General features: G+C 51.2%; 1 protein-coding gene across 3 annotated transcripts in view; it reads left to right on the top strand.

Annotated features, from left to right (window-relative positions):
* Positions 1-9010: 9010 nt before the first annotated feature.
* Positions 9011-24996, top strand: part of TGM2 (transglutaminase 2) — a 30648-nt gene continuing 14662 nt past the window's right edge. For 2 of the 3 annotated variants that reach the window (XR_013999751.1, XR_013999752.1), the window contains exons 1-6: positions 9013-9088; positions 12168-12347; positions 15975-16217; positions 19597-19715; positions 21665-21793; positions 22811-22988. Coding sequence is in view for 1 of the 3 variants with exons in the window: in XM_081150031.1 (XP_081006157.1) it covers positions 9079-9088; positions 12168-12347; positions 15975-16217; positions 19597-19715; positions 21665-21793; positions 22811-22988 (859 nt within the window). In the remaining 2 variants the exon portion in view is untranslated. Of the gene's footprint in view, positions 9089-12167; positions 12348-15974; positions 16218-19596; positions 19716-21664; positions 21794-22810; positions 22989-24996 lie in introns of all 3 variants that reach the window. The other variant, XM_081150031.1, reaches the window with a different exon arrangement.

Raw genomic sequence — 24996 nt, forward strand, 5'->3', positions numbered from 1 at the left:
TGGAAATAAAGAGTCATGCGAAGCGCCGACACTTGCACCGCCTTCTCCTGTGCCCAGTGCCCTTGCCATAACTCACTTATTCTTGAATCTGGGAGCTTGGCACTCTCATCATCCCATTATCTGGGTTAGAAAACTGAGGTGCAGAGATGTGAGGGTGTCGGCATCAGGCTGTGCAGCTGGGAGCTGTCCCCCCCGAAGGCTCCCATCAGCTCTGCTGACAGGCTTCCTGATAAGCCCGGGGGCCATTCTGAGCACCCAGAGAGGGGTGTCTTGGAGGGTGGTCACCTGAGAAGAAGGTGGGTCCTGCTGTAGGGCTTGTCCTGATAGGAGGTGAGGTATCAGTCACTCCCGCCCTTTCTCCCTCTTTGCCCCCAGCAAGCCCGAGGCCCCACTGTTGCTTGGGAAAGGGCAGGTTTATATAATTTGCTCAGGACGTGCACAGGTTGATTCACTTTATTTTGCAAAAGCCTAAAAAAGAAGAAGATGGAGAAGAGCTCAGCTGTCAGGTCTCATTGAGAAACCTGAACATTCTGAAAATACTGAGGAAGAAAGGGGGCTGCATCCCGGAGGAGATTCTCAGCAAGAAGGGAGATGCTAATCCAATGTGACAGGGGGATTTTTTTCTTTGGCTAGAAAGGCAGACTGAAAATTGCTGTTCTGGGAGTCAGCCAGCTGGGGTGCCAGCTCAGGAAGCCATCCGTGGGGGTGGAGGGGCGGTGGGAGCAGGGATGGGCTCCCATCCCCCACTTGCTCCATTTCCTGTGATTGTTTATCAGGAGATAAGGCCTTGCTTATTCCACCCTCATAGTCACAGCAAGCCGAAATCACAGACTCTCAGGCATCAGAAATTCATTATTTGGTTTAACCTTGTCATTTCTCAAATGGGCAAACAGGCCCAGAGAAAAGGAGAGAAGCACTCATTTGATCAACTGCCAGTCAATAAACATCGGTTAGAACCCACGTGATGAAGCTGCTCGCCTCCTACCAAGGAGACCAAGGATTTAGAAAGGCAGCTGGACAACCTTTATGACTAATTTGGACTTAAATTCCCACTGTGTCGTCTAGGGAAGGTTATCTAGGCTCGCTGAGCCTCGGTTTCCTCTGTAAACTCCGTAGTTGTTGGGAAAGTTAAAGCAGGGAAAGGTAAAGGCCTCTATTCAGATGTTTGTTTGCATGAACAGACATGGACTCAGGGAAGCTTAACAACATCCAAAAAACCCATTGGAAGGACATGGGGATGGTTCACATGTATTTATCCAAAAAACCAAAACATCTGTCCACACAAAGAGCTGTTCCTGTGTGTTTACAGCAGTTTTATTCATAATTGCCCAAAACAACCCAAATGTCCTTGAACTGGTTAATTCATAAATAAACAATGGTACATCCATTCAGTGGGATACTACTCAGCCATAAAAAGGAACAAACTGCTGATATACAACAACATGGATGAATATCAAATGCATTATGCTAAGTAAAGGAAGCCAGACTTAAAGGGCCATATACTACAGGATGTAATTTTTAGGATATTCTGGAAAAAACAAAACAATAAGAACAGTAACCAGATCAATGGTTCCAGAGACAGAGGGAGGACAGGAGAGAATCTCCTGCAAAAGAGCAGGAGAAAAATTTGGGGGGTCGTGATGAAAATGCCCTATAGCATGACTTTGATGTAGTAACACAACTGGATATGTTTGTCAGCTCATTGAGCTATACACCTGAAAAGGGTGAATTGCATGTAAATTGTGACTCAATAAATCCAACTTGAAAAAAATCAAACAAAAAGCTAACAAGCTTAGCTCCAGAAAAGACAAGAAATGAAGTGGTTCTAGGAATGAACCAGTGAAGTTTAACCATTACAGGCGCACCTCGGAGATATTGCAGGTTTGGCTCCCGACCGCTGCAATAAAGTGAACCTCACCTGAAGTGAGTCTCCCGATTTTGGTGTTTTCCAGTGCATATAAAAGTTACGTTTACACTATACTGTAGTCTATTAAGTATGCAGTAGTATTGTGTCTAAAAAAATGTATGTACCTTAATTAAGAATACTTTATTTCTAAGAAATGCTAAGCATCATCGGAGCCGGTTGGAAAAATAGCGCTAATAGGCGTGCTGGATGCAGGGTTGCCACAAACCTATTTGTAAAAAAAATGCAGTATCTGCCAAGCACAAGGGAAGAATAGTGAAACGAAGTATGCCTCAATTCAGAACTTGTGTCGGAGCTGTAAGGTTCAAAGTCCCAGGAGAGAATCAGGTGGGCTGAGTTTGGGTCCCAGGCAGGGCAGCTTGATTGACAGCCCCACCGAGACCGTAGAAAGGGGCCTCCCCCAGAAGCAAAACGGTGGAGGAGCTGTTTCTACAGAGGGCTCCATGCACTGCAGAGGCCCATAGGCGCTGGGGTTACTCTCTCCAACACTGACGTCTGCCCTTCTAAGAAAGAGACCAAGCTTCCCCTCTCTGTGACATTGGGACATGGTGACTGCAGGTCGCCTTCGGATGTGAAAGTCGGGTTTCAGGTGAACTGGGTCAAGCTGAGAGTGGCTTCAGACTTACCAGCCTTCGGTTCAGGCAGACGGTCACTCAAGTGGCTCATCAAACAGGCAGAAGACACAAGTGGTCAGTTCATCTAAACACGTGTTCAGCCACTGCCCTGGAGTGTCATTTATTTCCATGAAAGAAAGTGTGTTCCACTCTTATTGACTGAGATGGGTGTGTCAGGCAGACACAAGCAATGACTCAGCCTAAGGCGGGGAGAGGCGAGGGAAGGCTGCACAGTGGGTGGTTCATTCCCCCAGTCTCCCTCTGGCAGCCCCAAATGGCCATGGGGGCTTGGCCAGGGACCCTCCCCAAGGCTTAACTTCCCCTGCACGACATCCTAGCGGTATCAGTCCCAAGCATGGGCTTTGGAGCACTCGCTCTGTCCCTTCCAAGCAGTGTGAACTTGGGCAAGTCATTTCACCTCTCTGACTCTCCTTTTAACAAAGTAAAAGATTTTTCAAGCACTTTCTTGGATTTTAAGTGTGTGCGTGTGTGTACAGGTGGTCCAAAAGCATATTAAGACATAAATAGGGGTTGTGAAATAAAGCAAAACTCGGTGTACCATCTTCGAAATTCTCAACTTCAGCTGTGGGAACTCTCTCCGGCAAAGGGGGACGATGAATTTCCTCTTTATTCATGAGCTGTGCTTGTGGGCTTGGTTTCGTAAGGTTGTGCCAATATTGACAAAGTCCATTTAATGGGCTGGTGGTGAAATTTTTTTTGGACACATTAATTTTCTCTTTTATCTCTTTCTATATTTTTTTCTACCTTCTTTGCCAGACTTTCTTTATTTTGGAGTATATCCATCTTTACGAAAGCTCAGTGCTAAATGTAAAACAGGTTATTCTTTTCTTTTGAAAGTTAATCTTTAATTACCAAAGTGGTACATAAAAATAGTTGTCCACTTAAATTTTTCCCACCTCCCAGGCAATTCTGAAACCAGCTTCAATCACCCCTACTTGCCCCCAGTCATGGCCTCCAGGACCCCTCTCCCCACTGTCAGTAATTTGGAGTGGTTTTTCCAAACTTTCTTCTGTATGTCTACATTTACATATCTTATAGATATTTGCATTTTTGTTCTCATAGAAAATAAAGAGTCTCGTGGAATCATCCATCACATAATGTCCCCTCCCTACTTGGTGTTTTTATTTTTATTTTTTGCTCAAAATTATGACTTGGAATTGTTTCCATGTCCTCTTCTGTTTTTTAACTGCTGCTTAATATTCCCAGGCATAACTTATTTATCCATTCCCCTTTGCTGGGCACTTAGGTTGCAGCCAATTTTTGCCATAACAAATAATGCTGTAGAGACTCCCCCGGACACATCCCTGGGGCACACACAAGAGCGTTTCCCTTAGGTTTTTGATGGGAGAATGGGACAATATTTGCAGAGGCTTCCAGAGTTTTATTATTGGCTTTTTTTTAAACCACCATTTAAAAAAACCATATTATTAAGATGTAATTCATACCCATAAAATGCATTTATTTAAAGTGTACAATTCAATGGCTTTTAGTATAGTCACAGATTTGTGCAACTATCCCCAAACTCTAATTTTAGGACATTTCTTCACTCCCAAAAGAAACCCCAAGCCCATGAGCAGTCATCCTCACGTCCCCTCGCTGTAGTCCCTGACATCCATTCATCTGCTTTCTGTCTCTGTGAGTTTGCATATCTGGGCATTTCATGTAAATAGAATCACATCACATGTGGCCTGTGCCTGGGTTCTCTCCCTTAGCATACTAGTTTTGAAGTTCCCACATGTTGTAGATGGACCAGTGCTTTACTTCTTTTTATTGTCATATAATCAACCACCCTCTTGGGGGTACTTACCCTTTACCAGGCATGGTGTTAATCCTCACAAAAAGCCTATGAAGTAGGCACTCTATTGTCCTCATTTTACAGATGAGGAAACTGGGGCTTGGCAGGATCACACAGGAAAGGAAATGGCAGAGCTGAACTTGAACCCAGGTCTGTGGAGCTCCCAAGCCTGTGTCCTTGGAGCTGAGCCACGCTGCTGCTAGAAGCAGCAAGAAGGGAGTGAAAAGTGTCTCGTGGGCCTGAAGTACTCATCCCAAAGTCTCTTTATTCATAGGATGCCTCTAGGTCACTGTCATGACTGTTCATGACTGCCCTGTGAGGCTGGACACAGTGAGCAGGACAGTTTACCCAACTCCAACTGGCCCCAGATATTACCAAAGTCGGAGGTTCTGGGTTCTCTTGTGCTTTTTTTCTGACATCTCCCTGTGTGGGCACCTCCCACCTCTGGTGTCTTAACTTCTCATCTTTGGGGGCTGTTATATCAAGTTAGGATGTTACTTTTTTTTTAAATGCTTTTATTGATTTCAGAGAGAAAGGGAGAGGGAGAGAGAGAGAAACATCAATGATGAGAGAGAATCATCGATCTGCTGCCTCCTGCACGTCCCCTGCTGGGGATCGAGCCCACAACCCGGGCATGTGTCCTGACCGGGAATCGAACTGTGACCTCCTGGTTCACAGGCTGACGCTCAACCACTGAGCCACGCCAGTCTAGTCGAGCAGGATGTTACATTTTGATTAAAATTGTATGCGGAGTAAGTGATAATTGGTTGTGAGTAAGGGTCTGAAGCGGGTTTTCCTATGAGTAAAGCAAAATTTGCTGCCTGAAATGGGCAGGACTCCACTCTCTAAAAATCTTAACACTCCCCATTCCCTGGAGTGTCTGGACAGTTAAGAAATGGAAGCACTTAATGGTGACAATACTAGAATCAACTTATTATCCTTGGAAAGGGCGTTCACTCTTTTTAGAATCTCCTTCTCTGAGCCCAGTGGGCTAGGAGTTTTGAGTCCCTTTAATTTGGAGACTGAGATTTGAGGCCACACAGCCAATAAGAGGGGGTCCAGGGGAGGAGCCTGGAGCTTTTGGACTCCACGTCAGCCCTTGCCACACCAGCTCACCTCTGATGACACCATGCAAGCCTCATGTTCCGTCTCACTCCCGTTGCAATGCAATTCCCATTTGCAAATGGGAGAAGAGCAGCTTTCTACATGTTCAATACTGGAGGGAGAAGCACAGGGCCAGTGCTTGCTTTTCCATAGTGTTTGGAGCACCCTGACTCTGCTCTAACTTGCCGCATGGCCTAGGGAAATTGCTTGCCCCAGGTCTCTGAGGCTCAGCCATGGGTCTTCCTCCTCCAACAGATGTGATTGGAGAGTAAGTTGGGCTCAGACCTCTCATCTTTGATGGAGGCAACACAGCTTGTTAGAAGCCCCAGCACCACACCCTGGCTCCTGGTCCTGCCATGGGCAACTGGCACCACAAATCTTGCCAGCCAAGGCTCTGAGCTGGGCTAACCCCCAGAGCTTGGGCCAGGGTTGGACAAGTCCTCCCACTCCCTCTCTGCCACAGGTCACTTATTTATTCAACAAACATTTACGGAACAGCCACTAAAGCCAGGTGGGTGGAGGGAGACAGAGACCCACACACACTGGTCCTTAGACAAGGCAGACTGTGGCTGTGGACTGTGGTGCTGGGGCCAGAAGAAAGTCTTGCTCTGGGTGGACTCTGGGAGGAGGTGCCTTTTGACTGGGGCTTAAAGCCCAGGTGAAATTTTGATTGGTGAAGAGGGTGGGCATCCCAGGTAGAGGGTACAGCTTGAGAAAAATGCCTAGAGGTGGGTAGAATTGCAGCCTGCATTTGGGAGCTAGTAGAGTGTCTGGTGAGACTGGAGGGTTAAATGTGAGAGATGCAATCAGAGGGTAAGTTGGGCCAGATCTGCAGGGCCTCATATGCCAGGTCTAGAATTTTCCTTTGAAGGCTTTTGGTGGGGGAGGGGCGAGCTCAGATTGCACATCAGAAGATCCCCTCTCCTCTTTACACCACTCTGTGAGATCTGGGATGTGATTCTGCTTTTACAGAAATGGAAGCTGAAGCCTCAGTGGGGTGAACTAAAGTGCCCATGGCCCACAGAGCTTAAGTGGCATAATTGGGGCTGAGATCCTACACAGGGGGCAGGGGCAGTGGGAGGGGGATGCATTGTGATGGTGGAGCTGAGGACACCATGAGCAGGTCAGTTTTTCCATCTGTAAAATGGACACATTGGGGAGGGCCACCTCAATCAGGTGCACTGTTCTCTGCTCCTCACAACCTGGGGCACGTAGACCCTGCCTCCGACAGGCCATCAGCCATGCTTCCTCTCAAAGGGGTCACACTTACCTCTTGCCCTTTTCTCCAAGTCTCCTGTTCTCACTCCTACCTCAGCCCATCCCACCTCAGGGGAGTCTGGTCCTTCCCTCCCTGGGCTTGCTCATGCCAGACGCTGCTCATCTGCCATTAGTCACCAGTTGGTAGGAAAGCTGCAGCCTTCAAATGCCCTATCACAGTTCCACCCACTACTGCCCTGTCCTCCCTCTCCTCTCAGCTCAGCCATCCAGGGCCATCTTTTGCCTAGGGACCCCTCGTCCTTGGGGAATGGCTCAGCCACACCAGGGCCTGGGAGCCCAGTTGTGCTGTGTGGCCTCAGGCAGTTTCCCCAACCTCTCTGAACCTTAATCTTTTTTCCTTTTCTTCCTTCTATTCTCCCTTCAGCTCTCTGACTCATCCCTCTCTCTCTCATGTCACAAACATTCATTGAATGTCCGCTGTCCACCAGACACCACAGATCAGAAGCATGGGGTGGGGAGGGGCGGGGCAGGATATAGGACTGACCCCTGAACCATGAAAGAGTCAGAGCAGGCTTTTGAACCAAGGTCAGACTCTGTGCCCCACTTCCTGACTGTGTGACCCTAGGCCAGTCACTTTACCTCTCTGAGCCCCAGTTTCCTCATTTTACAAATGACAAAAATCATGTTGTGAGATTTAAATAGGCTATCTGGCTGGTAATGGGATATTCAAAAGTTCTAAAAATTCACCTGTCTCTACCTCAAGGCCTGGAAATTCTTACAAAAGTGAAGGACTGCCCTGGCCAGTATGACTTAGTTGGTTGAGCATCGCTCAATGCACTGAGCCCATGCATTCAGAGGTTGCCAATTCAATTCCCGGTCAGGGCACATGCCCTGGTTGTGGGCTTGACCCCCAGAAGGGGGATGCAGGAGACAGCTGATTGATGTTTCTTTCTCTCTCTCTCTCTCTCTCTCTCTCTAAAGTCAATAAAAACATATTAAAAAAGAAAGACAGTGAAGTACTGATCTCTCTAATGGTGAGGTCCTTGCATCAGTGACCCTGGGTACAAGACTTATTTGGGAGGCATTCCTACCAAAGTAAAGGTTCTGAGCACCCCCCAATATTCTACATTGTTTGCCACCTGCTTCACCTACACATAGGAACCTCATTTTTTTGTGGGGGAAGGGGAGTACTAATCTTAACTTCCACATAAAAATGTTTTGGGTACCATTTATTGAGCACCTACCATGTGCTCAGCACTGAACAGACATTGTCTCTAACCCCCGGAGGTGGGGACTCTTATTATACCCATTTTATAGAGGAGGAAACTGAGACTCAGAGAGGTCTAGTAACTTGCCCAGGGTCACACAGCCAAGAGTGACCTCAGATACTGCCTGCTCTAACCATTGCACGCACTTCCCTTGCCTGTACTGTAGGGGAGGCTTGAGCCCATGACCACCCTCTCTGGGCCTCAGTTTTCCCCTCAGTAAATTGGAGTTTTGAACCTTTACTTGAGCAATGAGGTAAGACAAGGCAGGGTTTCCCAGTTCCCCTGAACAGATGGGAAAACTGAGGCCCAGAGTGGAGCAAGGCGCCCCTGGTCACCTGGACCTTTGTTGTCCCTCAGGGCTACTTGGCATTTTTGCTCCAAAACTCAGGGACCCCAGTACACAAGTCTGTGTGTGCATCTTTACATGAGTCTGTGTCCGCATGTGTGCCCATCTCCGAGTATCTGCATTTTTGCCTGTCTGTAGGTGCCTCAGCCTGATTTTGTGTCCACATCTGATGGCACTTTGGTGTCTGTGAGGTCTGTCTGTGTGTGTCTGTGAGCTGGGTGCGTCTGGACACCTGCATATTTGTGTGTGGCTCTTGGTGGGCACCTGTGTGTCTGCCCGTGTCTATGTCCTGGCAGGTCTCCGGTTTTAATCTGATTTTGCGTCCATGTCACTATGTCCAGGTTCGTCTGCTGTATGTGTGGGAGTGTCTGTGTCTGTGTCCGCTCCACGTGTATGTATAGCTGTATGTGTGTATTTTTCTGTCCGGGTGTCTGTTACCCCAGCTCTGACACTGTGGGTCCAGGTGTGCCTGTGTCCTGATTTGTGTGCCCCTGTCCTTGCTGTCCCCTTGCACGCAGTCTGCTCCCCCAGGGGGAGCCCTTGCCTGGCTACCATTCCCTCCCTCCCTCCTCCAGGGCTCCTGCCCTAGCGGGCCAGCCCAGAACGTGGACCCAGACTGGCAATAGCGGCCACACCAGGTCCCCGCCTTCCCTTTTGGCCCCACCCCCGGCCCGCCCCAAAGTGGCTATAAGTTCCTCGCGCTCAGCTTCCTCCACAGTGCGGGCTGCCAGTGGTGCACAGTTGAGGATCCCGCCACCAGTCTGAGGAGACACTGCCACCACCTGACCATGGCTGAGGGTGAGTATTAGGGTCAGGGCTGCTGCTACTCAGGGTGCCCTGTGCCCTGCTGTCCTTCCCTGGTTTCGGTGCTGTGCCAGTGCAGTGGGGTCAGGACAGGCTGGGGCTCAAATCTTCCAGAGCAACGTGAGGTCTGCGCCACGTGCAGGGTGCCTGGTTCCTCATTCAGGCTGGGCTTGGGGCCTCAGTTTCCCCATCGCCAGGGTAATCATTAACCCCTGCCTCTCTGGATCAGGTGAGGCAATGGAATGTGAAGGCCCGTTGTAAACTGTAAAGTACGGTGCTAGTGGGCCATTGTTCCTGTCCTCTGTCAGATAGTGTGGCTGGGTCCCTGTTGCGTGTCCAGCAGCATAAGACTGTGCTGGGCTTGCCCGCCTGGCCTCGGAACACGTAGCTCTGGTTAGTCCTTGCCAGCTGTAAGGAAGCGTGCCTGCCGTCCCCGGTGGCAAGCAAGCCCGCCCTGGCTGGCAGAGAGGAGGCTCCCGGCCCCTGTGGGAGAGGGGCCCAGAGCAGGCGTGTTCTCTGCCGCCCCTTCCGGCTCTCGAGTTCTGCAACCCTTAGCCACTTGTTGAGTCTCAGTTTCCCCTTCTGTAAAACATGTTTTATTGTTTTTTTAAATTGATTTGAGGGAGAGGGAGAGAGAAAAACATCAACTTGTTCTTCTACTTATTGATACATTCATTGGTTGATTCTTGTATGTGCCCTGACTGGGGATCGAACCTGCAACCTTGGTGTATCAGGGCAATACTCTAACCAGCTGAGCTACCCTGCCAGGGCTCCCTACTGTAAAACATGGGTGATAATGCCAGCTTTTGGTACGTCTGTGAGGGTGAGAGGAGTGAAAAAGGGGCTCAATTTTGTACCCCCCCCGCCAAACACACGCAGTACTACCATGTCACCATGCTGGGGGAGGGCATTTCTACAATGAGGGATGTCCCTGCAGTAATGCTGCTGGGCCCTGCATCCCAGCTGGCCCTTGGGTCAAGTCTCCATTTGAAACGACCCCTGCACCATTGTAGTCCCAGGAAGGTGCTGCGGGTGAGGGGATATGGAGAGGGACATGGGCCATTTGGAGGAGGCACGGGTGGGAGGAACCATGAACCTGCCTGACCTGCTGTGTGATCTCAGGTTACCTTTGTCCCTCTCCGGGACCCAGTTCCCAATGTGTAGGATCAAAAACCAACTCAGGGCTGGCTGTGACATGTCGCCAAGGTGGCCGCTTGTACCCAACACAACTTCTTATCCCTATACCCAAGAGTGAGTCTCAGTGGGACTGAGAGGCCTTGGAGATGCCAGTTATGAGGAGCCTCATGCCCCAGGGCCAGAGGGGCCACTTCCTACAGGATCCCCCAAGGCCGAAGACCTCCGGTCCTTTCTAAGTGCAGAAATCCCACGATTTCAGCCCCCGGTGTTTCTGCGCCATTGGAGCTGGGCATGACTTTTGGAAATCCCCCTCCAGACAATAGCCTGAGAGCAGAGACTGGCCATCTCTCGGAGATCTTCCAGGGACACAGCAGTGCCCTTTCCCACTTAAGCAGGCCAGTGCAAGTTCTGTCTTCTCTATGAAGACCTCTTCCTCAGTGATCGTAGGGGCTCAGCTTCCCAATGTCCCTTCCCTGGCTGCAGAATAACTCAGACACAGTGGGAGACAACAGGGGAGGGGGGTCAGGGGAGGAGAGGGGGGAATATGAACAGACTGAGCTGTGTGGTGGTTACCAGCGTAGCCTCCAGAATCTATAGCCCTGCATTCAAACCCCAAAGCTGCCAAATGCCCTGGAACCTGGGGCCACAGAATGTTTATCTCTGTAGTCACTGGGCACTTTGCACCTCACTTTTGGATATTCCAGGGCAGGAGGCAGGAGATCTGAATCAAAGTGCTAGTGGAAGGATTAATTGCAGGGTGACTTTGGGCAAATCCCCACCCTTGGGCCTCAGTTGGACCACGTATTTCCCAAAGGCCCCACAACTCTGAGAGTCTGCCTTGCCCATTTCCCCTACTCTATGGGCTTCCCAGTCTTGATCTTGAGCTTGTCAAGGTTTATGAAGTTGTGTTTCCCTCAGATCCCCGCCCACCCCACCACCCCTACCCCTGCCCTGGTCTTCAGCTCCCTCTGAAACTATAAATAGAACTTTCACATAGCAAACTCCTGCCCTGGACCAGGCCCTGGGGAGAGAGTGTCCCAAGATCCTCTGCTAGAACTCACAGAGCCTTTTGAGGCTTCAGTAAAGGAGGCACAGAGAGGGAGAGACACCTGTTGAGGGTCACACAGTGGTATAGCAGGGCTGAAACCTAGGTCCAGAAGACTCCAAAATCCCCGTCATTTAAAAAACCTTTTATTATGGAGAATATTGAACATGTGTAAAAGTAGAGAGAATGGCATGATAAATGGGTATGTTCTCACCAGTCTCATCTACCACTAACTGATGGTTACATCTGCCTCCTGCACCCCAATCTGACCCCCCCAAATTATTTGGAAGCATCATTTAATCTGTAAGTATTTCAGTATATATCTTTAAAGGATAAGGACTTTTTTTTAGACATTAAAAAATTAACAAAAATTCCTTAATCACAATTATTCCATCAGTATTCAAATTTCCGGTCATCTCATACGTGTAATAAATGTTTTAAAATAGTTATTTTAAAAAAAATCTAAATAAGGCCCACACAGCACAGTGGGTTGGAATGTCTCTTAAGTTCTTCATAATCTATAGGTTCTTCCTTCAAATTTCTTTCCCCCTTTTTTTCTTGCAATTTAGTTGTTAGAGAAACCAAATACCTTGCCTTTTTTTCCCTGAGTACGAATTTTTTTATTGGGTCCTGGTTCTTTGTTTAAAATGTTCCTCAGCCCTCTGTATTTCCTGTAAATTGAAAATTGAAACCAAAAGGCAAAGCCTGTGTAATTAACCTGTCCCAAATACTGCTCTTGCTTTAACCAAAAGAATCCTCATAATGGTAGAATAGCTCGAGTTTACTAATCATTTACTATGCACAAGGCACTGTGATAACTGAAGGTGCATGGTAGGGGTCGCAGCTGGCGAGGGATGCCCCCCAGGCTCATGCCCCTTACTGTCTCCGTAGATCTGGTTCTGGAGAAATGGGACCTGGAGCTGGAAGCCAATGGCCGGGACCACCACACGGCAGACCTGTGCAGGGAGAGGCTGGTGGTGCGGCGGGGCCAGCCCTTTCGGCTAACTCTGCACTTTCAGGGCAGAAGCTACGAGGCCAGTGTGGACCACCTCACCTTCAATGTCTCGACTGGTAAGTAACCCCCACCCCACACACACCCCTGAATTTGTCCTGCTCTGTGATTTCACTGTCTCCGACAGACAATGGAACAGTTCACTCCATTCCTCTCTGTTCCCTGGAAAATTCCCGGCAGCCACTAGCTCCATTTCACAGAGGAGGGAACTGAGGTCCAGAAAGGTGAGAGATGTCACCCCAGGCCACTCAGCTCTGTAAACAAGTCTGTGCTTCTGGACACCTGGGTTCCTAAAAACCTGTTATCACCTGGGTTGGGGTCAAGATCTTGTGTGCTCTTTCCCACATCCAAACAACTTTCAAACTCTTATCAATAGCCGCTTCCCAAAATCCACGCAAGCTGACCAGGCCTCTGGGATCAGGCCCAAATGAGATCTGGGTGGTGGAAAGAACCCAGCTGGCTCCAGCCCTTGGGAGGCTGCCTTGGGCTCCAGATAAACCTGGGTTCTGGTGCAGACTGGGCTGCCTACCTGCTGTGTCACCTGGGGCAAGTTGCTTAGGCTCTCTGAGCCTGAGTTTTATCATGTGAAAAGCAGTCTTGGTGAAGGGTTGTTAAATGAAAAGGGCCTGACTTGGGGGAGTGCCCTGTAGATATTAGTGGCTGTTGCTGACCTTGCTCCAGGAGCTCCAGCAATGGACAAAGGAACATCAAGGCCCCAGCCGCCCCAAGGTTTATGAAGTGCCCAGTCCTGGGATGCCCAGTGCCCAATCCTGGGAAAGTGGCCTTGAATGCCAAATCAGTTGCTTTGCTTTCCAGTGAGAACCACTCCATTGAGGTCAGCAAGGGGCCACCTGGCTGGGATTTTGGCCCAAGAGTGGGAAAGTCCTGCTCTTTCTGAGGTCTCTGAGGTCAGGAACTAACTGCACCCACCTGGCTGAGGCCCATATTTACCTGGCAGCTGTTTGATAAGGCTTATCACAGCGCCGCAGACAGGCCACGGATATCCCCTGCACCCCTTTCCTCCCTTCCCTCCCCTTCTTCAGGGACACAGCCGCTACCCAAAGTCCACCCACCCACCCACACCCAGCTCCCTGCCTAACAAAGGGGCCTCCAGCTAGTCTCTGATCTTTCTAGCCTCAGTTTCCCTTCTGTAAAGTGGCAAGTTGGAGTACATGACCGTGGTGCTCTGAGAAAAGTCAAGCTTAGGATGATGACATTCACACCTAGGCAGCACCTGCTGTTTGCATGCTCATTCGAAATCCCCCACCTTGGGAGCATAAGGGGCCCCCGTTTTACAGATGGGAACAGTGAGGCTCAGAAAGGTCAAGTTACTTGCTTGGGTCACACAGTGAGTAGGAGAAAAGCAGAATTCAAACCCAACCATAGAGTCGAAGTTTTTTGTCACTGTGACCCCACAGCAGGCACCTTCAAGTGCCTGCCAGGCCTCAATTTATTCCTCTGTGAAATGGGATGGCAGAGGAACTACCAGCTTTGGCAGCCTATGGTTCCCCCTTTCTTCTGCCTTCTTTCATTTTCAAGGTGTTCCCTTTCTTTCTCCTCTATTGTCTAGGCAGCCTGGTGTCAGGTAGTTAGGGTTCCAAGTTCAGGGTTGTGGAGGTACCTGGCCTTCCCACCCCAGCAACTAATCTCTGTTCTCCAGTCTTGCCAAGTTATCCCAAACCGTAGCCAGCCTGCCCCGGTCACTTCCACGGCCTCTGCAGGCAGGCATGGGTGGAGGTCACAGTATCTCTGCAAGCACACAGCTTCCCTGTCAGCAACTGAGCTCCTCCCCGGGCCTAGGGAGACCTGAAGGACAATGGAAGGAAGCCAGGCCTCTCACTTCAAGGCTGGGCTTGTGACCCTCCTGTCCTACCTCTTCAGGGAACTGAAACCCAGAGGGGGAGATCGCTGGCCAAAGTCACTCAGCGAGTGAAGTGTGCGGCCTGACCCCACACATACCCCAGGGCTGTGTATTCCACCCAGGCTCTATTATAGGGGGCAGAACACAGTAGACAAACACAATCTTTGTTACAGAATGAAAGCTACGCTTCCTTCCAAGGGAGGGCCAGGGCTTGGGGGTGAGTGAGGTGGGAGTGAGGCCTACCTGAAGGAGTGAAAAGAACCCTTATGAGGCTGATAGAAGGCTCTGCTCTGGAAAGTTCCTCCACCCACCACACCTGGCCTCCTGCCACCGTGGTCTTGGATAGTGACCAGGACCCCGCAGGTCCCCAGAGTCATTTGGGCCCAGAGAGGTCCCTCCAGTGTCTCTGGCCTCACAGAGTACCCTGTGGAACCGCAGCCCAGGAACTTTCAAAGCCAGCTTACGCGAGCAATGGTGAGGCCGGGGGGGACAGCCCATCTTCATCCCACTCTCCAGGGCCCCTTGGAAGAAAGGGGTGTGTATGTGTGTGTGTGTGCACAGGTGCTTGGCTGTCCTGGGACAGAGAGAAAAGGAAGTATGTTTCCTAACCTTTCCCTGGGGCTGGTTTGTCAATAGTGACAGTGGCTATGGGACCTGGTTCAGGTTATAACCATGGTGACCAGATCACTGATCTTCCAAACAGGAACATTTCTGAGAATGGAAGGGATGTCATTAATAATTATACTAGGACTACAGGCATAGACTGATATTGTCCCGGCGAACTGGGACATAGGCTCACCCCAAATTTACCCCCTTGGTTTCAGTTTTCATTTCACTCCAGTCCTCCAGTCCTGATTTTTAATGGTCCCTTTTGATGACACTGAGGATAGCTCACACTTACTACGTAATTACTGCTTCCTAGTCTCTGTTTTAAATGCCTCCTATGAACTTTCTCACTGAATCCTCTTAACAGTGTTAGGAGGTGGTGGTGGTGACAATACACAATAACTTTTGTTTATTGAGCACTTACTATGTGCCAGGCACTTTGTGAGGTGCTTTACATGCCTCACCTTCTTTAGCTTCATACTGACCTTGTGACAAGGTACTGCAATTGGCTGTGTTTTACAGCTGAGGAAACTGAGGCACAGAGAAGCTAAATAACTGTCGAAAGTCACAGAACCAGTTTCAGATCTGGAATCAGACCCTCCCAAGCATGTGGCCAAAACCTATGTTCTTCTTTGATGAGAAAACTGCAGATCAGAGAAGCCTGGTGACTTAGCTCAGGTCACACAGTGCTCAGGGTCTGAGTGGGGGAACCAGAACAAGATCAGCTCTAGGGCCCCAGTACTGCCGGACTCCTCCCTCAAATGCCGACTCTAGAAGGCAGGGAGCGTTTAAAGGCTCACAGCTGGCTCCTGGCACCCAGACAGGGTCCCAGAGGCCTCTGTCATGCCTGTTAGTTCATGATTATATTTGGGCCTGGGTGTGGGTGGGGGCAGGGGCCTGGGTGCTGGGAGGGAGCCCCTCAGTGAGCAGGCCCCCGTATTGTCAGCAGCAGTGGACAGAGCTACAGGGAGGGAGGTGGAAGATTAAAAATAAACCTTCCTGGGCAGCTGCCCAGTCGAGCAGAGAAGGTTCTGTTTCTCCTTTCTGCCACCCAAGTCCAGAAAGGGTAACTGGCCTGCCCTCGCCCTCCCCATGACTCAGACCTGCCTGCATGGGCAGGGCCCTCCTCTCCACCTGAAAAAGCTGCTATTTGAGGCAGCCTCTCTACCTCCCTGAGCCTCGAGATCCCCCACATGACTCCTGCTTTCTCCTTCCACAGGCCCAGCCCCCAGCGAGGAGGCGGGGACCAAGGCCCGCTTCCCGCTGTCGGACGCCGTGGAGGAGGGGGCCTGGACGGCCTCCGTGGTAGACCAGCAGGACGGCGAGCTCTCGCTGCAGCTCAGCGCCCCGCCTCACGCCCCCATCGGCCTATACCAGCTCAGCCTGGAGGCCTCCACGGGCTACCAGGGCTCCAGCTTCATGCTGGGCCACTTCACCCTGCTCTTCAACGCCTGGTGCCCAGGTGAGGCGCACTCCATCCACGGGCAGGTGGGAGACGGGCAGGGCGAGACCCGCACACGGGGGCTGCGTGGGCAGGGGAACGGGGCAGAAGAGACATCAATGTGGGGTGAGTGAGGCCCACCCTGTGCAGCTCCGTGCTCAGCCTCCCCAAACCCTGTGATGTGAGGACTCCCCTTATTCCCACGTGCAAAGGAGACAGGCTCGCAGAGGCCCAGCCACTCAGAGCCGCCCAGCTACAAAGCAGTCTTATCCCACATCTTGGTCGGTGTTCCCACAGCCCCGTGAGCTGGGCATGGAGGTGGCCTGGGTTCAGAAGCTCCATTCAAGAGTGGGGTGCCCAGTGGATGCCCAGGGCCATGGCTCCCGCCTGGTACTGTTTCATGGGATTCTGTTTTAAATCTCACCCGACTGTCTTGGGGAAGGAAAACTGAGGGAGGTGCAGGGGTGGGGTAGCCAGGAGGGGTGGGTCGAAGCAGTTTTGTTACCTAGGTGTCTCCGAGTACACCCTCTCAATCATTCCTCTCAACCGTCCCAACGGGAGAGGTCAGCATCCTCATGTCATAGACAGGAAACTGAGGCCCAGAGAAGCGAAGTGGCTTTTGGCAGCTCCTTCAGTAAGTCAGTGGACCACGCTGAACAAAGCTAGAGAGTCAGAGGGGAGAGCTCGGAAGAACTAAGGCTGACTTGAGCAGATGGGAGGAGCCAGGGGCTGCCATAACACTCCTTGGGTCTCAGTTTCCCCATCTGACTGACAAGGCAGTTAGCTGTGTTTCCTTCCTGCTCCGAAACAGCAAGGCAGAGAGAGAGAAAGACCTTGTGGGTGGGCCTCAGCCTAAGAATGGGGTGTCTCCCCTAAAAGCCTGGGCCAGAGGCAGAAATTCTGGCCTCTCCAGGGTCCGATAACCAGCTTCTTACAGGACCGCTTCTTTATTATTTTCTTTTCCATTTTGGGGGCATTTTATAACATATCTGAGCAGAGAGATTTTTAATTTTCTCTTTTGCATACTTTGGCTTTTATTTCTCATGATAACAATAAGACAGGAGAACAACCTCTTTATAAAAGCTTCAAGCACTCCCGAGAGACTCCCCTCCTTGGGGAGCACCGTCGTTAGCCACCCTGGAGGCCTCATCTCCTCGGGCTGGGGCGCATGTGCCTGGAGCTCTCGGTCTCTCTGCATTGAGTTCCTATGTCTCTCTCACACGTAAAAGAATCCCACATATACATCAACCTACTGGGTTGTTTTCCTCTCTGCAATATGTCCTGAAGACCTTTCCACATGCATCTGCACACATGGGCTCATTTTTTTAAGCACCCAAGTGCTGTATCTTGTCCACGCGGCTCGTGCATTCACCTCAGTGGCTCATCACAGGGAGCATGTCACAACCAGCACCCTTGCTTGCGTGGCCACATGGGATGATTGCTCAGGACAGAACTGGCCCTCCTGGATCCTGCTGCATGCTCGGTTTAGTATATGTGCTGCTGAGCGAGCACCTGTCTGCTGGTTGGCGTCTGACACTGCAGAGGTTGCACCTAGTTGGCAGCCCAGCTGGGGGAGCGGGAACAAGCCAGTGTCCTCCTCTTCCCACCCAACACTGGGATTTCAGAGTCCAGAGAACAGGGAGCGAGGCTCTGGGGGATGTCTTGCTTCCTCTTGAACTGTCCCCTCCCTGCCTGGTGGGTTGGTGTGGCGGTCAGCCAAGCAGCACAGTGACTAAAGTGACCCACATCCCAGGGCGGGAGCCTCGAGGAAGCAGTGGGGCTGGTGACTGGGAGGTGGAAAGTTGGGCTCCGTGGGGGAGGGGCGCTGGATGAAGGTACTGTTCTCCCTCTGGGGGCAGAGGGCAGGATCTGCCCATGAAAGGGACCCTCCTGTCCCTGAGCTGCAACATGGACAGGATTAGGGTGCAGTTATATGTGAGGGTTCTGTCCCCAACACCCCCACCCTTACCTGAGCTGAAAACTTGAGCTGGGGCCGCCCTAGCGTGCTGACACTCTCACTCTGATGGGAAAACACCGTGGGTAGCTTTTTCTCTTTCACTCTTTTTCCCACACTGCCTGCTGATTTATAACCACATAGTACACTTATCGTAAGGCTAATTTTTATTGCACAATTTCCGGAGCCAAAGAGCAGGATATGTAAGACACCCAGCCATTTTCACATCTGCTTTCTCCATGCAATAGGAGTGGGGGTGCTGGCCACTGCAGATGGGCCGATGGAGCCCAGGGGCCGTGGGGTCCGGGGGTCGGGGCTACTGCATTCCAGGCCCAGCTTTGCCAGGAGCGTGGACTGTGCTTTTTCAGACTGTTCAGTAGGCACAGGGCCTAGGGCCACCATACTTTCAGGGGCCCACGAAAATATGTTAATTGCTTTTAAAATCAGAAGAAAACAATAAACGTTTAAGCTAGAGAATATGCTTTAATATATAATATTAATATAGCCATCATTGTACCAATGCAGTCATAAAAAATTTTTAACATATTTTTTTATGGAAGTAAAAATGCCCAGGGCCCACCAAAGGCATAACATGGCTCTGGATTTCCCCCTTCCCAGCCTCAGTTTCTTCACCTTTGACACAGGGAGGGTAAAGGCCGGCCTGACATTTGACCTGCTGCCTTCTGGCCCCAACTACCTCAGCCCCTTTTCTGTCCTCACTAGTCACAGGGAACTAAATGCCCTGCATCTTTCAACAGCCCTAACTTTGCTGTCTCTGTTCCTCTGCTTAGAATGTCGTCACAGCATCAGACACCACCTGCTCCAGGTGCTGTGCCTGGCCCCTGACTGGACAGGACCCCACCTCCCTGCAGCCTCAGTCACCCTTTCTTGGCTTTCTCTCCACCCTGAATGGTGCTCCTTCCTCTCGCTGGCTTTAGCTTAGAAGCATCTTTCAGATCTGCCAGCACGTTTTACTCGCAAGGAACACAGGGAGGTGGGCAGAGAAGAAGTGACCGGTTTAAGTCACACGGCAAGTAAGGATCAGAGCTAAGGGGCTCCTGACTCCTGTCCAGGGCTCCTCTGCCTCCTGTTGGTAAAATGTTCCTGAGCCCCGGTTTTTCCATCTGTAAAATGGGGCTTTCATGGGTCCCTTCCACATAGGGCTTTTGCCGAGGATAAGCAAGCTATTGTATGCCACACGCTTATCACAAATCCGGGCACTTGACAAAGGGATGAAAGGCAGCTGCCGTTGCTGTCGTTAACTGATAACACCTTATATCATTGACCTTGGGTCATACATTAATGATTAGTTTTTCAGATTAAATGCTAGAAAGGCTACTGAGACGCCGACCTGGCCCAGGGGACTTGGCGCCCACGTTGCCATGTCTGTGGGAACCCTGGGCCTCACCAGACCCAAAGCTGAGGCCCCTTCCTTCCCGCCCGCAGCGGATGCTGTGTACCTGGACTCAGAGGAGCAGCGGCAGGAGTACGTTCTCACCCAGCAGGGCTTCATCTACCAGGGTTCGGCCAAGTTCATCAAGAGTATCCCTTGGAACTTTGGGCAGGTAGGGCCACACCCTGCCCTTCCCAACCGCCTCAGACCCACTGTATGCTGGGCCCTGGGTCTCAGGCAGTCAAGCTGCAAAGGTGTGATGGGGTCTCAGACTCGTCGACCCCATGCTGTCGGGATTCAAGGTCCCTGAAATGGTTAGAGGCTCAGAGAGAGCCTGGGCCAGGCCTGAGGTCACACAGCAAAGCGTCGCCCTACCTGCTATGGGCAGCAGCGTCAGACAGTCAAGGTGGGAAAGAAGTAGGAGAGCCTCTAGGAGTTGTGGGCAAGCAGTCACTCCAGGAGGGAGAAGGGGAATATTCAAGGCCATATATCAAAATAATAGGCAGGACTTGGGGGGTACTTACTACATGCTAAGCATGTGCTGAGAGGGGGTTTTAAACTATTATCTGGATCAATGGCCCTCAAACTTGAATATACATCGGATTCCATCTCTAGTTTCTGATTCAGTAGATCTGGGTGTGGGCTGAGAATCTGCATGTTTAACAAGTTCCCAGGTGATGCTGATGCTTCTGATCTAATGTCCATACTTGGGAACCACTGGTCGGGATGTATCAGCTAGCTACTGCTGAATAACGAGCGAGCCCAAACCTTAAAACAACAATAATTTACTATTTCTATAAATCTCTGGGTCAGCCAGGGCATGGCTGTCTAGACTGAACTTGTCTGACCTCAGCTGGATGGCTTCTCGCTGTTCCATGTGGTTCCTCATTCTTCCAGGCCAGCCTGCACTGGTTCTCCAAACCAATGCTGTTTTCCTCTACCATCCAGCCTCCCATAAAAATTCTTGAGACATTGCTGAGAAAATTCATGAAGCAAGAACCATCTCACCCCTGGCCCCTCAACTCCTGGTGTGAAGGAAGGGAATACTGTCCAGAGGGGTCAGGGCAGTTCCTGAAATAGGCACCATTTGAGCTGTGCTTTGAAGGAGGTGGGTGCATGGTCCGCTAGGCAAAGGGAACTGCATGAGCAAAAGCTCAGAGATGGGAAAATTTATGCCTAAGAACTATATTGTAGCCTGGGGAGCATCATGTTTATGAAGGAGCCCCTGGAGATGAAGTGGGAGAAGTCAGCAGTGTTCAGGTTATAAAGTAGCCTTAATGTCAGGCTGATGGCAATAGGGAGCCACAGAAGGACTCAAGCCATGGAGGGAGGCCTGTGATGAGAGCTGGTTTGGGACAAGAACACAGAGATGGGGAGCACAGGACAGACAGAAGTCTTTGAACATGAGAGATGGGTGGTCCAAATGAGATGACAAGGAGGGAGTTAGCCATACTGAGAGCAGCAGGAAGAGCCTTCCAAGCAAAGGAAATAGCAAGTCCAAAGGCCCTGTGGGCAGAGTGAGTGTGGGTGAGAGATGAGATCAAAGAGGGGGTACGTACCCCAGCCCTAGCTGGTTTGGCTCAATGGTTAGAGCGTTGGCCCGCAGACTGAAGTATCCTGGGCTCGATTCCGGCCAAGGGCACATGCCTCAGCTGGGGTGGAAACAGAGGGGTGATGAGATTAGGTTTAGATCTTTCTAGTCCACCTCAGTTCCAGTCAGAGCAGTTTGTGTAGGGGGGGGCACTCATCCGTTCTGCAGGGTGAGTCAGGTTTTACAGGAAGTGGGAGATTTGGCTGAGCAGAGAGGGCAAAGGGACACTGGCAGAGCCTGAGGTGACTCTGAGGGTAGCGAATCCCCAGAGACGCTGGCCTCCCCACTCTGTGATCTCTACTCCAAATTCCAGCACCCCCCAGCCAGGCCCCCCAGGCACACCCCCTTTCCCTTTCTCACACTCTCAGTCTTTGTCTCACCCCAACTCCCTCCTGAGCCAGGAAAAGCTGCCATCACAGTCTGTGTGAGACGAAGCAGAGAGGTCCCACAGCTGTTGGGCTTCAAGGCAGGCTTCCTGGAGGAGGTGACTCCTCACCCCCCTCATCCTCCTCTTGTTTCTTCTGACATAGTTTGAAGACGAGATCCTGGACATCTGCCTGATGCTCCTGGACGTCAACCCCAAGTTCCTGAAGAACAGTGGCCGTGACTGCTCCCGCCGCAGCAGCCCCGTCTATGTGGGCCGGGTGGTGAGCGCCATGGTGAGTGAGACGCACGGCGCACCCCAGGGGCCCATGACGGCACAGTGGGGCTGCCCAGGGGATGGATAAGTCTCAGCTGAGAGAGCTTGCATTGAGAAAGACAAGATTTAACACAAATGAGGGTAATGCCATGTGATTCCTCAAAGCAATCCATTCCCTCAGCAAATATTTATCAAGTGTCACTATGTCCCAGGCACCGAGGAAACAGCCAGTATAAGACATGTGTGGTCTGTAACTTCGTAGAGTTTATGTTCCAGTGGGAGGCTGGGCGGAGACAGACATTAACCAAAATGTCGTGTGAGTGAGTGCACAGTCATAAATAATGATGCAGGCGCTGAAGGCGCCTAGATGTGTGAGCGTGTCTGACCGCAGGGCCTAACCTCAGCGAGGGTGGGGGTTCTCCCTCAGTGATGATCCCTGAGCTGGTATACGAACTGGGAGGAGAAGAGCCTTCCTGGCAGAGGGTACAGCTTGTGCAAAGGCCCCGAGGAGGTGCCGACTTGGGCAGGTTTGAAGAGCAGAGGGAAGCCAGTGTGGTGGAGCAGCGTGAGCGGGGGAGCCGGGTGCAAGCCGGGCTGCAGAGGTGGCCAGGGGCCAGACCACACAGGCTCTGCAGGCCATGGTCAGAAGCCTGGATTTTATTCTCGAGGGAATGGGAGTTGGGGGAATGACACAATCTGGGCAGGGGCCGGATGTGGTCTTTGTACAACTCAGATCACACCGGGTCATTCCCCTGCCACCCTGTTGTAGACAAGTTCACATCTCCAGCATGGCCTTCAAGGCCTTGACCCCTCTCTACCTCCTCCCTTCCCCTTCTCTTTCTTGCACCCTGGGCGCCAGCCCCAACCATCTCTGATGTACCCCACAGTCTGACACACCTTGGTACTTTTGCACCTGCTCTTCCCTCATCCTGAAACTCCCTTCCCTGCCTTTTACTACGTGTTGGACTTGTGCTCAACCGGGCACAGCCACCACCCTGTCCCCAGACTTGGTCCCCTGATACCCTGCTGGTTGCAGGTCAACTGCAATGACGACCAGGGTGTGTTGCTGGGACGCTGGGACAACAACTACGTGGACGGCATCAGCCCCATGTTCTGGATCGGCAGTGTGGACATCCTGCGGCGCTGGAAGAACTACAGCTTCCAGAAGGTCAAGTATGGCCAGTGCTGGGTCTTTGCTGCTGTGGCTTGCACAGGTGAGCAGCAAGCTGGGATGTGGGAGGGCCTGGAACCTTCCCTTAGCTCCATGAACCCTTGAAGAAGGACACAGAGAACCCCGGAGTAGGAATCAAGAGATCCCAGGTCTCATCCTACCTCTGCCACCAATGCCACCAATGTACTGTGTGGCTTGGAGCCAGTGGCTGCCCCTCTCTGTTCCTTTTGCCCACAGCAAGGGATGTTATTTGGAAGGCAGCATGGGCTCAGGGTTGAGAATATGGACTTTGGAACCAGGCCCACCTGAATTAAAAAGCCCTACCTTTTCACTCACTTGCTGTGTGACCTCAAGCAGATGGTTTCTTTCTGAACCTCAGTTTCCTCACCTGTAAAAGGGGGACAACAACAGGATCTACCTCCCAGGGTGGGTGTGACATAAAGCTATTCAGCACAGAACTTGGCCCAGTGCAGGTCTTCCTCGGTAGACCTATGAATAAGTTGATAATAATAATATCACCAATGTCAAGAAAGAGAAATGCAGAGGAGGAAAAGAGAAAGTCAATTTAAAACCAAAAAAGGGGGAAAAATAGTTTAAAAAAATCTTGAAAATTTGAGCTCAGAAGATTGTTCCAGAGCTGACGATGGTGCTCATGAGAATGGGTTAGCATCACATCCTGGTTGGGTACGCGGCATCTGGAGTCAAGGGCTGATTTCAAACCCTAGCTCAGTTTCTTACCATCTGTGTAAATCACTTAACTCCTTTGAGCCTTGGCTCTATTATAGATCAAATGGGGATAGTAATGGAGCCTTTATCCTGGGGTGGTTGTAAAGATTAGATGAGTTAGCATAAGTGAAATGTTAAAAATGATTTCAGATGCATAAGGGCAAATACCTACATAGTGCTGCTGCCTATTATTATTATTATTATTAATCGGGCTCAGGAAACCTAAGAGGCTGATTTCAGGTTCCCAGATTTTCTGACTCCGAGACCAGTGCTCAGGTCCAGAAAAGGGTCCCTAAGAGCCCCAGAACTGTCTTCTACTCTGTCAGGCCGTGTAGGGACAGCCTGGCCCTGGTCCCCGTCTCTGCTCCATGACTGTCTGTCCCCGGTGACCTCTGAATTCCTCTTTTTCGTGGAAACTTCCCCATCCTAGATCCTTTCCTCTGAGGGGCCTAACGCTCACCTGCTCAGAGAACCCCATGGGATCTTGCCCTCTCCCCACGGCCAAGGCTGAGTCAGGGTCATTGCAGCCCCCTCCCAGGCGTGGTGTGTAATGGAACCAAGAAAACGTGGGCAAATGAGGGGCTGTCTGATTCCCTTGGTTCCTGCCTTTCTTCAGGAGGCCAGATGGTGGGTTGGTCCATGGGGCCAGAGATAGACTGTCTGGCTTGACCCCAGCTCCACCTCCAACCTCTGGGTGGACTTGGGCAAGAGAAGTGATGTCAGTTACCCAGCCTCTGTTTCCTCACCTGTAAAATGGAGACAGTGGTGACTGACTTAATTCACAGGAAGCTTGTGGAACCTGGGGAGATGGCCCTTAGCACAGTCTCCTGCTCAGGCCAGGTTTCCGTGGGGGTTTCCAGGGGAAGCTGTGTTTCCTCGGCGGGATCCTGGGGCATTTTCTCAATGTCTGCGAGTTGGCCAACGCTGACTAGACAGACGTTTGCAGCGATGGGCACTGTGACACACTTTGCTGGTCCACCCTGGGCACTGGCAGACGGGTCTGCCCACACCCAGCACCTCTCTGAATCATCACAACATCCTGACAAGCTGCTATTATTAGCTCCTCTAAGAAGAGGAAATGGAGGCTCAGAAAGGAGAAGTGGCTTGTCCAAGGCCACACAGCTGGTGGGTGGCACAGCTGGGCCTGGAACCAGGTGTGCCTGATTCTGGGGCAGCCTCCCGGCCTTAGAGTGTGATGGTGAGGCTTCCCAGGACACCATCCCTGGGGAAAGGAGTGATGCCTTGCTCCTTGGGCAGTGGGGACAGGAGTCTGGTGGCATGGCAGGCAAGGCTTAGGTCTGGGACACCAGCCTTCGCTGAGGGCA

The sequence above is a fragment of the Miniopterus schreibersii genome (genome assembly GCF_964146895.1).
Source record: "Miniopterus schreibersii genome assembly, chromosome: 10".
In the NCBI taxonomy this organism is placed as follows: domain Eukaryota; kingdom Metazoa; phylum Chordata; class Mammalia; order Chiroptera; family Miniopteridae; genus Miniopterus; species Miniopterus schreibersii.